Consider the following 14,268-nt stretch of genomic DNA (forward strand, 5'->3'; position numbering starts at 1 on the left):
GCAGGAGGGCAGATTAAAGGAGTTCAATTTGTGAACTAGACAGTCTTATGCTTTCCTGAGGCTTCATTTGATTATGCCGCCTTCAGCGAAGTGAAGTACTTGTTGACAGGGGATCCTGATATGTTAAATGCCAACAAGAAAAGTCAAGGAATGTCCCAGCTAACTTCTGGCCACTGAAAACATGGGAGATGGGGAAATAGCCAGATTAGCACAGTGAGTGAAATCAATCCCTTGACACTCTTGTCCTCTCTCTATTTCTAATTATTTATAAAACATCTAATTAGATATAACCACCACTTTTAAGGCTTTACTACCAAAGGCTGAGACAGTGAATTAGTTGAAAATCAGTGGTGAGGAGCAAATATAATGGATTCCAGAATGACTCGTGGAGCTATAGAGTAAAACATTTGTCCCCCCCTCTGAATCCTTTGCTTCGCCAGACAACACAATAAGTGAAAATATAGTTTTGATCTTAGAGTACCCCAAGCCAGCCACCTTGCTCTTAGAATGTCCTAATCTACCTTCTGGAAAGAAAATTTGTTCATTGGCTTAGATCCACTCATTCACATGTCCCAGGGAGAACTCTATCTACAAAACACTACAAGCAGCTGACATGCTCACAGGGATCTATGCATTAGGAAATTCAGGAGTATTCTGGAAATGTGATAAGGAAAACCGTATTAGCTGCCAATCCAGATAAACTGACCTCTATTCGTAATTGTGACTAGACAACCCAAAATTACCAAACAAGAAAATAACGACCAACTCAAAAAGGGGGTCCCACTGGGCATTCTAGTTAGTGTCTCCAGTGTATTGACCTCATAAAATAAGTGGTCTGCTGTTTAAAAGGGACTATTAAAATGTAAAAAAAGAAACAAAAGTAACTCAACACAAATCCCATAAAGTTAATGAAGCACTGGAGAAAAATATAGTTGAGATGCTCAACTTCACTGGCTGTTAGGGAAATGCAAATCAAAATCACAATGAGATATCATCTCACACCTACCAGAATGGCCATTATCAAAAAAACCCCAGAAAACTACAAGTGCTGGAGGGGATGTGAGAAAGAGGCACACTTATTCATGGTTAGTGGGAATGTAGAACGGTGCAACCACTCTGAAAGGCAGTGTGGTTATTCATGGTTGGTGGGAATGTAGAACGGTGCAACCACTCTGAAAGGCAGTGTGGCAGTTCCTTAGGAAGCTAAGTATAGAATTGCTGTATGATCCAGCAATCCCATTACTAGGTATATATATATATATATATATGGAGGAATTGAAGGCAGGGACATGAAAGGATATTTGCACACCAATGTTTATAACAGCATTGTTCGCATTGCCAAGAGACAGAAACAGCCCAAATGTCCATCAGTGGAAGAGTGGATAAACAAACTGTGGTGTATACATACAATGGAATATTATGCAGCTGTAAGAAAGAATGAAGTCATGACGCATATAACATTGTGGATGAACCTTGAGGACATTATGTTGAGTGAAATCAGCCAGAAATAAAAGGACAAATACTGTATGGTCTCACTAATATGAAGTAACATTAATGAGTAGACTTTGAGAGTTAAAGTTGAGAACACAGGTTATCAGGAAATAGAAAGAGGGTGGAGATTTGGCATTTGATGCTGAGGGAGAAAAGACTATTCAACTGGATTGATTGTAAAGATCCAGAAATGGATAGCATAATACTACTGGATGGTAGCACAATATTGTAAGTATATAGAAAAAGTTGAGTGTGAGAATGGTTGAAAGAGGAAGGCTAGTGGCATGTATGACACCAGAAGGAATGATAGAAAAAAAGGACTGGAGTTGTATATCTTAGTGAAAACTAGAACGGACAATGATGGTGATCAAACATACAAATATAAGAATGTTTTTACATGAAGGAGAGCAAATGTATGTTAACATTGCAAGGTGTTGAAAATGGGATGGTATATGGAAAAATACAATTAATGCAGATCGGAGTCTATAATTAACAGTAGCATTGTAATATACTTCCATGAAATGTAACAAAGGTAATATACAAAAGCAAAATGTCGATAAGAGGGAAATGAGGAAGGGATATGGGATTCTTGGTGTTACTGTTTTTCTCCTTTTTATTAAATTTTTAATTTGTATTCTTCATTTTTTTCCTCTTCTTCTTTCTTTGTGGAAGAAATGGAAATGTCCTCATATAGATTGTGGTGGTAAATGCATAAGTGTAGTGAATAAAACTGTTTAAAAAATAAATGGAAAGAAAAGAATGAGGTATTGATATGTGCAACAACATGGATGAGCCTTAAATACATTTTGATAAATAAAAGACGTCAGATCCAAAAGGCTACATATTGCATGATTCCATTCATATGACATCTGGAAAAGGCAAAGCTGTAGGGAAAGAAAACAGAGCAATGGTTAACAGGTATCAGGAAGGAGGCGGGTCAACTACAAAGGTTACAAAAAGAGGATTTTTAGGATGACAGAACATTCTGTATGGTACTCAGGTGATGGGTACATGACTCAATGAATTTGTAAAACTCATAGAATTGTACACAACAAAAGTGAACATGCATGTATGCAAATTAAAAGAAATCAACCATAATGTTGCCAGATCCCAGGATGGAATGTGATTTCTGGCAAATGAATCTAATTGTATTACAGATGTATGATGACCTCCTTGAAGGGGATGGGGGGTAAAGAGGGCTGATTAAGTACTTTGAAAACAATATCTTGATTGGAATCTGCAAGGTTAAAGAAAAAAAGAAACTGTACATAATCTCTATACTATAGTTGGTAAATTTGTTTTTAATGGGTTATGGGTTAACAATTCTGAAACTGCTTTACATCTACACTAGGATTGAACAAATAAGTCAATGTGTGGTGGATGATATCTGGTGGAGGGAAGTTATAGATTAGCAATGAGGTGGGTGAGGATGAAGCTAGAATCAACCCTGTGGTACTGGATTAGAATTGGAGATATAAGTCTGAAGCCATATTTAATGTGATATATACATGGATAAATATATATTCTCTCTATATGTATATATGTGCACATGCACACACATATTTCCTAGCTTTGTGTACTGTGAGGATCTAGAATCAGTGACACCCAGTAGCAATGAGCAAATCCAATGCCCAGAATCATACTCTTCTCCAACAAAAAGAACCAGAGCCCTTTTGAAAACATTGCTTCTAAGCCTGGGGCAGGGAAAATGCAAGATGACCCTAGAAAATCTTGTGCTGCCAGAAAGTAAGGGAGTGCTCAAAATTCAAAAGGATGGGAACATGACAAGTGGGACACAGAAGCCAACCTAAAATTGTCAAAGCTGGAAGAATTTGAGCAATCAAATAAAGTAGCATTGGATTATAACCGTAAAGCATTAAATGACTACACATCTATCCATATTGATACCAAGAAAAAAAGACAATGTTAGAATAGTTACAAAGTTTTAGGAAAATATATTTAGAACCTAGGATTTTATTGTTCATCTGTGAGGACAAAAGAAAATAAATTACCAGCCAAATCAAGAAGTAAGAAAGCAGATCATCTTTCAGTTTCTCAGAAATTGTTCCAGCAAAGCAAATATAAACCACAATAAATAATTCAGGAAAGGGAAGTAAGAGTTGTTTTAGTTTCCTTATTGCTCAAGCAAATCCCATGCAACGGGTTGGTTTAAACAATGGGAATTTACTGGTGATGGTTTTGAGGCTACAAGAAGTTCAAACCAAGGTCTCATCATGGTGACCTTTTCTTCCTGAAGGCCAGTGTTCTGGACCGGCTGTCAGTAATCCTTGGCCCTGGGCTTCTTTGTGACATGGCAATGCACATGGTGGCGTCTCCTGATCTCTCCCTTCTCTTTCAGGTTCCATTGATTTTCAGCTTCTGGCTTCTTCCTCTAGTGCTTTCTCTGTATCTGTCTGACTTTCATTCTGCTTATGAAGGACTCCAGAAATAGGATTAAGACCCATCCTGATTGAGTTGGGCCACACCTTCACTGAAGTAACCTCATCAAAAGAACCTACTTATAATGGGTTCATACCCACAGGAATGCATTATGTTTAAGAACATGTTTTTTCTGGGATACATAGCACCAAACCACCATAATCCATCTTCAGGATGCTCAAAAGACATGTCCTTTCTACATGCAAAATGCATTCATTCCATCAGCTAAGTGCAAATCCCAACAGCTTTAAGGCATTTCAGAACAATGCTAAGTGCAAAGACTCATCAAAATCGATTATGGGCAAAAATCTCCTCTGTGGACCTGTGAAATCTAGAAAACAATTAACTTCTTCTAATATACAATGGAGGAATAGATATTGGATAGACATTCCCATTCCAGAAGGGAGGAATTGGCAGGAAAACAAGGTCACAGTTCCCCCAAACAATTCCAAAACCCAGCAGGGCAAACTCCCTTAGATTTCAAGATCTGTGAGTCATCTATGGATCAATGTTTTGTCCTCTGTGGCTGATGGAGCAGCAGCCCCACCCTTTCCAAGTGCTGGCACAGCGACCGTGCTCTCCTTGAAAACTGGGGTGCATGCCCTGCACTCTCCAAGCATAGGGATGGCGCCCAGGGTCCCTGCAAACCTTGGAGCACAGACTCCACCCTCTCTGAGCACTGTGTAATCTTTTTGTGTTAATCATAGCAAAAAGTGTGAAATGGCTGTGAAAATGAATGAAATGCAGCTGCATGCAATAATGTGGATGAATCTCAAAACCATAATGTTGAATGAGGAAAGCAAATCACAAAATAATACATTCAGTATGACTCTATTTATATCAAGTTCAAAATCATTCAAACTAAATAATACATTGTTTAGCGATAATATGTATGTGAATTTTAAAGGATATGTAAATAGGAAGGCAATAGGTAATTCACTCATTGAGAGGCACCAGTGGGCTGCAAAAGTCTTTGGAAAATTTCTGTTTTTAATCTGGGTGATGGGTAAATAAGTGTCGGTTTATATTCTTTAAGCTGCAAATAGAATTGCTTGTATATAATTTACACATTTCTGATACAATTCATAAAAGTAATTTTAATAAATTAAAATTATGAAATGTACTTAAAAATGTATGGTGGAAAAATATAGTGCAAATGTGTTTTCTTGCATCATATTCTAGATTCTAATGAAATGTTCACACTGCTTCTGAGAAGCTCCTCAAACAGCATTTTTCCTTTAAGAGGAAAAACTACATACTTGTCTCTGCCAACCTATCAGAAGCCAGAAGCTATCAAAATGGAAGACAACTGAAAAATCAGTAGAGAATCTTGCCATTGCAATGGAAACCCACTAAATAGAATTTATGTCTTTAGTCCAATCTCATCTACACTAACATGAGCTGTTAATACCCCTTTCTTAAGGGACAAATATCATGTGCTCATGTGCCCCCAGATCATTCACATATCAGAACAATTTAGCTTAGAAATACAATGTAGTTAATAAATTTTTATTCATTTTTGAAAAAAGCATGCATAATAATTTTCTAAGAATATATCTATGCTATGTGTCTAACTATAAAATAAATAATGTTTTAGGTAATGTTCAAAATAGATTATTAAAAAGCAAGTGATAAATTAGGGAAATAATTTGGAACATTTATATTAGACAGTGATCAAGATCCATGATACAATATCTTTTCCATCAAATCAATAAGATGAACAACCAATGGCAAAAGTTGGACAAAGGATATGAATAGGTAAGTTACGGAAAGAGATATTTGAATGGAAAACAAAAGCATGCAAAAATGCTTGATCTCAAGGGTAAAAAAAAAATCAAATTAAAACAATGAAATCAGATTGTGACCTTGTTAAATGAGTCCATTAACAAATCTGTGGTTAGGCAGCGTTTAAATGACAATATGTGTGCACATGTATTTCTGTCTTTCTTTACTATATATAACCTTGCTATATTGTTTACTGAAAAGAAAAACAAACAATAGTATATATAGTGTGAGTCCATAAGTGTTTAAAATATGCAGATGTTTACTTTATATATACATATATATGTATAAATACAGAGAGAGAGGGAGGGAGGGAGAGATATCTAGAAGTAGAGACACTAAACTTTTAATGGCAGTTACCTGTAGAGAGCAATAGTCAGGCTAATAGAAACCATTTTTTACTTTAAATATATATATCTGCATTTGATTTTTTTTTAGTTAACTTCTATTACATTTATATCTTTAAAAAATGAATATATTTTTAAAAAGACATCATGCTTCTCCTCCAGAAGCTCACAGGGTTACTGAGCTCAAATTGTGGAAATACTGACTCTTGCTCTTGCATTCCAATTAAAGTATCTTCAATGTAACCCCTTTGATAATTGCATAAAATGAAATTATAACCAACATTAAGAAAATTAGGAAATATGTCAGCTTACTACTGTGAAGTACAAAAAGAAAATTATTTTATGTTAAGCTGAGATCAAGCTAAACTCTTTCTACAAAGTACTTATTTTATGACTTTAATGTTTAATGAAACAAAAATATGAAGTCAAGCTGGTTACCCAACAGGGGCATAGTAAGTTAATGGCTCACTCTCTTCCTAACCATTGCATTTTTGTAGGGAAAAAAAGTTCCATGCAAAGGTCTTTTTTTATCCTTCTGGTTGTTTTCTATTGCCTGTACATTTGCTTGGAGGAGAGAGGTCAGGGATTCTGGAATGCACAGGAAGGTTCCAGAAAAAACTTTCTCTCTAACCAAGAGGAACATTCCCACTGTGAACCTTATTCCTTTACCTTAAGGGTAGACTGCAGGTAGCTACTAGACACTTGAGTACCTGTCCTTGAAATGCAGCTAGGAGAACTTGAGAAGTAAAATACTCACTGGATTTTTAAGATATATGAAAAAAAGGATTGTAAAATATCCCAATATTTTAATCTTGATTCCATATTGATAATATTTTGGATAAATTAGGTAAAATAGATTATATTATTAAAACTAATTTCACCTGTTTCTTTTTCTTAAACGGGGCTACTAAAAAATTTTCAAAGTACGCACGTGGCTCACGTGTTTTGTTGACAGTGCCAACTTAAGGAAAGAACAGGACTGGTCACCTGACCTGGTACATCCTGGCTCAGTCTATCGTGGCTCTGTGACCCTGGACAAATATCATAACCTCCCTGAGCCTCAGTTTTGTCCTCTGGATTTTTGGGAAGAGGTGTTAGAAACAAGCATTATACCTTAAAAACGCTCACTCGATTGTGGAGGAGAAAAGAATTTATTCACTATCTTGCAAGAATGGACGCACAGCCAGAAAAACGGCAGGTGCAACGAACAATAGAACACAGCAAAAAATTCGTATCCTAGGCCTAAACACAAGTCCCTCCCCCTGTTTCTCCATTGGCTGGGTACTCCAGAGGGTACAGTCTATCCGAGAGAGCTAACTAGCTCTCTTTTGGGATTTTGAATTGTACGGCTTATCTGAGAGAGCTTATCCAGTTTAAATTTCCCACTGAGAGTTCCCGCCTTTGACCATACCCCCACATTCTTTTACATTCCAGTAACCCTGGTTATCCTCACATAAGGAACTGGTGCCGATTCTAGACTTATGTCACCGCGCTCTCTCTCCTTTTCCTTCCCCTCACTACGGGGCTAGTTTAAGCCAGCTCTTCTGCCCAATCTCCATTTTCTCTATTCCATGTGGTCTTTATGTGAAAGCTAAACTTAACCCTTTCTTACAGAGGGAAGACCATCCTGTATGGGAAGTTTTTAGCCTCCTGTCTTAGACACTGTAGAGTAAAAGCTTTATAATAAGTACTTAATAATCACTATTACACTTACCAGGTTGGTTGCTGTTAAAATGTAACATCTCAGCACCCTTGAACCCCCACCACACACACACACACACGCACACGCACACACACACACAAGTCTAGGACTCATTGAGTTTGCAACTCTGAGAACCAATTTTTGAAAGGAGGAAGAAAAACACAGGCTAGTGCTTTGTGGACAGATGAGGAACGGCTGCCCCCTGGCGGACAGCAGGGGAAGTACTAGCCGCTGAGGGTGATGCTTAAATGCAGACTGCCCCGACCTGGGCAGATCCGCGGCCACTTGGCGGCTCCTGGAGACTAAACCAATACCAAAGTTGTCACCTGGGAGGGGCGCCTGGGCAGCTCTACATCAGGTCGTGTCTAGAGCTGGAGAAGGAGTGAGGGAACGAGGGGTTGGTGGTTGCTTGGCAGCTGGAGTTCAGAGGTGTCAAACAATTCAGGCAGAATTGGGGCAAAATTGGGGAACAGGTGATATTTGTTTTGGCAGAACTTCCACTAATGGCCAACTTTTCTGTACAGGGTGTTACATTTAACAACGATCTCATATTGAAACCTCACAATGAGGCTGTTGTTATGCCCTTTTTGACAACAAGGAAACAAGGTGTGGAGAGGTGAAGATCTAGCCAAGTGTCTGGTGATGTTCAAACAAGGGCTGAGCTATGGTGTGACACACCTCAGCGACCTCCATAGGAATTTGGTCAAAGTTCTATCCCTACGGAGCATTGTTCTCCTTGTATCAAATGGAGACTGTCACACCAACCACACAGGTCTGTTAATAGGCTTAAATGATACCAAGTAAGCAGAAGTGCTTTGATAAGCAGGGTTGAAAAAGTCTTCATGGGAGAAGCCTATGAAATAAATTATCTCACTCTTGGCTGTTGATTATTCTACAGTACTCTAACCAGGTAGTAGCTTCAGTGAGTACCAATGTCTGACGGAGCCGTGGGGACAATCTGGGGGCTCTGGTGGGGCACTTAGGTGCTTTTTCAACAGTATCATGTGGACCACCTTCTTTACATCTGTGTCCTAGGATCTGGAGATGAGTGGGTGTGTACGAAGGCTCTCTGTTCCTTCACTGAAATATAACTCTTTCCTCACTGTGTTAGGGGTCTCCAGAGAAACAGAAATGAGGATACATATACATTTATGTTCTGTATGCAAATGTATGTACATGCAAAATGTATGTATATGCAAATGTATGTCAATGTTAATGCATGTAGATGTAGAATGCATGTAAATATTTAGAGATTCAGTGTAGGAATTTGTTAATGACCATGAGAATTGGCAAGTACAAATTCAGTAGGGCAGACCGCAATCTGGAAACTCTAGTGAAGGTGAGATTGAATTCACCAGGAGAAACTGGCTGGCTAGGTGGAGCCAGGAATTCTTTCTGACTTCTGAAATTCTCAGTTTTTGTTTTAAGACCTCCAACTGATTAGATGAAGAGACTCCTCTTGTTGCTGAGGGCAATCTCCTTTGTTGATTATAGATACAGTCAGCTGTAGATGCAATCAACTGACTATAGATGCAAATCTATCCATGCAATACCCTCCCAGTAACAATCAGGCCAGTGCTTGCTTGCCCAAACACATGGACACCATCAGCTAGCTAAGCTGACCTGTGAATTAACCATCACATCCATCCTCTCACCTGATAATCTTTGGAACTTGTCTTGAACAGATGCCCCTCCTAAACTGCGAGTTCCTAAAGGGCTACCAGGAACAGCGCCTGGCCCATCTGATCCTGAGCTTTATTACAATGGGGTATGTCTGGCAGGAAGGAGAGACACAGGCCACACAGGTAAGGGACAATCAGTGCCTGTCATGTCATCTGTGCCTGGAATATGCCCTCTGTTTGGTACTATACTGTTTTCCTGACAAATGGGCCCTTTCTTGTTCTTTTCTTTGTATGTTGGTTACAGGAAGGGGAAGGGCCCATTTAAATGAAAGACTTTTTTTTCCTGATTAGGAGGCTAATTTCCTTTAAATTTGGAGCCATTTTTCCCTTTTATTATATTCTAAATCTGTTTCCTCTGGTACCCTCTTCCAAGAATGTTTGCAGAGCCTCATTTGAAGGCAGGTTCTGAGAACTCATAAAAAACTTAATGATAGCTTACATTTTATAGCATTTCATACTCCTATATATATCAGTTGTCTCAGTTGATTTTTACAACCCCATAAAGTATTATTAAATTTTATAATATTTTTATTATAAATTATATTATAATTTTTTAAATTATCAAAACCAAGAAAACTGAGGTCCAGAGAAGTTGAATTATTTGACCAAGGTCACACAGCAAGTTAGTAGAAGAGCCAGGGCCAGAACCCAGCTCTGATTTCATTAATGTAGCCTTCTTTACCATGAGGGAGACATTGACATTCACATCACAAATCCTTATTTTTTAATACTGCTTACTACTAGCCAGGTACAGGTCTGTCAATAATTCATATAAACTTCTTCTGAGTCTTTACTTTTATTTATTATTTTGGTAGTTTCTACCTGGTCAAGACCTTGGGGTATCAAATCCCAGAATTCCACTATCCACAGTGTAAATTACTGCTCCATTCATTTCTTATAAATTTACCTTTTCCAGAAATCAGGAAGTTACTCTTGTACTAGAACTCCATGGTTGGGCGAGCAACCAATGCTCATTTTGTAGGCCTGGCTGATCCTACGTCTTTTCTTTTCTCTTTTGGATTATCACAGGAGACTGAGAGAAAGGGAAAATGAACAACTTCTTCAGACTTTTTATATGTTAGCACATTTCATTTTTCAAAACCACATGTCTGCTGTTAGAATATGTGATACCTACTGTTCCAGTTTGCTAATGCTGCCATTATGCAAAACATCAGAAATGTATTGGCTTTTATAAAATTTTATAAAATTTACATTTCTATGGCCATAAAAGTGTCCAAACTAAGGCATCAACAAGGGGATACCTTCACTGAAGAATGGCCGATGGCATCCAGAACACCTCTGTCACTGGGAAGGTACATGGCTGGTGTCTGCTTGTCCTTTGCTCCTGGGCTGTGTTTCAGCTCCTCTCTCTCAGCTCCTGTGTGTCCTTGCTTCTTTTTCCCAAGGTGTTTCTCTCTAAGCATCTGGGGGTTATCTCTTAGCTTCTCTGGCAAATTTTGGACTTCATCTCTTAGCTTAGCATCTCCAAGTGTCCTTCTGTCTGCATCTCCAAGCTTCTCTAAGAATCTCTGTTGGCTCCCAACCATCTGGATATACTGGCTTAGCATATCCCAGGGCATTTTTGTCTCTCTGCCCTCTGTGTGAGCTCCCTTTAAAGGACTCCAGTAAACTGATCAAGACCTACCCTGAATGGGCAGGGTCAAATCTCCATGGAAACATTCAATCAAGAGGTCACACTCTAAAAAGATTAATGTGTGCCCCCACAAGATTGCATTAAAGAAAATGGCCTTTCTGGGGGACATAATAGATCTAAACTGGCACGCCTACATACACAAGAAAACATATCAAAGGGTCTCCTTTCCCCATCTGCTCCCCAAACCATCATTCTAGGTGGGAGGGTGGAGGGGTAGTAGAGAAGGTGATAGGGGAGGACAACTAGCTTCGGGGTGTGTCCATGTACACTCAGGCTACCAGGGAGCCCCTCCCTGCCCTGGACAGTCTCTTACTTTCTTCCTATCTCCTCCATAACTAGGCATTTTGTTTCTCCACTGCCCTCCCTGTCCTCTGCTTCCTTAGAAAAGGTTACCTTAGGCTTGAATTTCAAAACTCTTTAAAGTTCTTTATTGTTTTCTACCTAAGAAAGGGTTATGTCCCAAGTCTATTAAAAAATCTGATGGAAAACAAAGGCAGAAGAAAGTCTTTTTTAATAGATTCTTCTATCTTTAGGGAAAATGAGAAAGGAGATGGAATATGGGGGGCATAAGAATGTTCTTTTGCATCCAGACTAATTTAGCCTTTTCCACAGATAGAGACCGCAGTGGGCACGAGCTGCTGTTCTATACTTGTGGGGAGATAAGGCTCTGCTGAGTGGTTTTCAGAGAATTCAGAAGCTGAAAGGAGTCTGCCTTCAGGTGGCTTGAAGTTGTTATCGGGGTTTGAGGTTACTGACAGTCTGTTTCCATACAGGATGGGGTGGTCTATCTCTCCATTCCCCTCTAGGGTGTTTTGGTCTCCCTGATTGATAGATGGCTCATATGTTCATATATATCTATTGATATCAATATAGACATACATATACATAAATGTATACATGCTTATATATACTCAGTTTTATATACACACTTGTGCACTTGCATGCACACACACATATATAGATTTTTTTTCCTCTGCTCATCATCTCACTCCCCAATTTTAAGCTTAAAGCCTTTTTTGGTAATGCCCTTCCTTGGGTAGGCAGTTTTCAGAGGTTATCTTTTACTATATGTATATGTGTGAATTGTAATTTAATAATTTTGATACATATTGCATTTTTTACTCATATACAGTGTTTTCACAGTATTGTTGACAGAAAAGGTCAGTGTGAACTGTGTGTGCACAGACCACTCAGATAATTCAAGTTTTGTCCCCACTTCCTCCACTGCATTCTTTCTACCTTATGCTCATTGTCTGGATTTCCATCCGAAAGGTCCTGCCAAGAAATCTTGCCCTTCCCTTTGTTGAAGTCTCCAGGAACTTGGGGCTCCCTCCTATCCTGGTACACGCGGATTTGGTGCTGACAAACTGGACTAAGAGAAATCCAGAAGGGTAAGAAAGGGAGAGAATTGCTTTGGACCTAAGCAGACTGAAACTCATTAAGAAGTGGTCTGAAAACTTTTGTTTTCCTCACAGGAAAAGCCCCAGGTTTTTTTTTTTGTTTTTTTTTTTTTAGCTATTTTGTGATCCAAAATGTTTATATATATTGTCTTATATATTGTTCCAAAGAAGGGGGTAACTTGATCACAAGTTCAAAACTTAAAGGCCCCAAAAGATTCCCATCAACTCACTCTAAATATATAGGCCTGGACCACATTTTCTCATTTGCTTCCACGTCAAATATGAATTTTTTCAACCTAACCTTCAAGCTCTGGTGTAATGAGACTCACCTATCCTGTGAAGCAATTTTTTTACTATTCCATAATAAATGTCCTCCATTTATGTCAAATTAGGGGTAGGGATATCAATAAGTGATCATTATTTGGTGAAAGAATTAATAAATGAACATAGATGCATGATCAGTAGATGCTCAAGGGATGCTGGAGTGAGAATTTGACTAATAATCCTATCTAGCTTCCACCCGACTGTCACCATCCCCTTGACTGCTGAGCTGGGGGAAATGGGTATTTGTCTGTAGAAGAAATAGTCTGAGTCTAACAAACAAGGAATTCCAAAAAAAATAATCAGAATGGTGTGGAAGAGGTGAAGTGCTAAATTTCCCATTGAATTTCATTTTCAGTAGATGCAAGAGATAGTACTTCCTTTTGAGAAAGACTAAAACAGCTGAAGACCTATTTAGGTTAAATGTGAGGAAGAATTAAGCGTAAGGGCTATGCGCAACCATGGGGTTGCCAGGGAGATAATGGGACTCTCCTCTAAAGGATTAAATGCTCCATAGACAGCTTAATAATTGATGTGCCCCTTGGAGGCAGAAAGATTGGGCCAGCTCATCTCTCTTAGGACATCTTTGCTCTTTATGTTTTCTACAATTATTAATTATGATCTTTGACCAACTCTGCTCTAATGACCAAATTGGTATCCCATATTCTCATGGGAAGTTGCTGAATCTGGTTCAGAATTTGGGTGGAAAAAATAGTTAATAAATATATGTGCAGAAATGATTCTGTTCAAGGCATTGAATATTGAATAAGCTGGAATTCTGATTCAACGAAAAAGTTGAAGGGAAAAATACCTGGACTGGGAGGGTAAAGTAAAAAGTCCAACAACCCAAAAGCTAGTTTTCTGCTCAGTGAGAGCGCAAGGCCAGTTTCATCCTGGAGATACAGACACGGAGTCCTGGGTTGCACTGGGTGTTCTTGTTAATTATTATTTTGAAGACTTTAATGTTCCTGGAAAAAGCTAGTTGCTATGAAGAAATGAAAGAAATAGAAGCAAAGTTCACTCAAAGTGGTTAAATAACAAGACAAAGCAGCACATGACAAATGTCAGCGTAATACAAACAGTAAATCCTTTAGGATCTCAGAGAAAATACATCAATGCAGGCTTTAAAAATCAGGAAAATACTTGGTGATGGGGTGGAATTTGATCTAAGGCAAGTCCTGAATGATGAGTAGGAGTCGAATAGTGTGGCATAGAATATGGGTTTGTAATAATTACAAAAATAAAAGAAGAAGTAAGGACATTTATCAAGATGATGACAGGCCACATGCTCTGAGGATGATACATGAGTCGAGATTTGGCTCACTTTTCATGACACAGTGGCCAAGAATCTACTTACAACCTATGAATTGTGGACTTAGTGAATCCATACTACAAGGGAAGTGTGTATGTATATGCATGCATGCATTTGCACATGCATTGCACACACAGA

General features: G+C 38.6%; 1 protein-coding gene and 1 long non-coding RNA gene across 9 annotated transcripts in view; one reads left to right on the forward strand and one right to left on the reverse strand.

Moving 5' to 3' along the window:
* IDO2 (indoleamine 2,3-dioxygenase 2) overlaps positions 1 to 14,268 on the forward strand; it is a 52,526-nt gene that overhangs the window by 12,438 nt on the left and 25,820 nt on the right. For 6 of the 8 annotated variants that reach the window (XR_005213272.1, XM_037812586.1, XM_037812588.1 and 3 more), the window contains 2 exons: positions 9,447 to 9,566; positions 12,370 to 12,488. Coding sequence is in view for 7 of the 8 variants with exons in the window: in XM_037812586.1 (XP_037668514.1) it covers positions 9,447 to 9,566; positions 12,370 to 12,488 (239 nt within the window). In the remaining variant the exon portion in view is untranslated. Of the gene's footprint in view, positions 1 to 5,634; positions 5,689 to 9,446; positions 9,567 to 12,369; positions 12,489 to 14,268 lie in introns of those variants that run through there. The other 2 variants (XM_037812590.1, XM_037812591.1) reach the window with 2 other exon arrangements.
* LOC119516311 lies at positions 2,238 to 13,874 on the reverse strand. Its single transcript, XR_005213273.1, has 3 exons — positions 13,630 to 13,874; positions 10,351 to 10,476; positions 2,238 to 2,375 (listed from the first exon to the last, which is right to left on the reverse strand). It is a non-coding gene; the product is annotated as an uncharacterized LOC119516311 (long non-coding RNA).

This window comes from Choloepus didactylus, chromosome 20, assembly GCF_015220235.1.
Source record: "Choloepus didactylus isolate mChoDid1 chromosome 20, mChoDid1.pri, whole genome shotgun sequence".
Classification (NCBI taxonomy): Eukaryota; Metazoa; Chordata; class Mammalia; order Pilosa; family Megalonychidae; genus Choloepus; species Choloepus didactylus.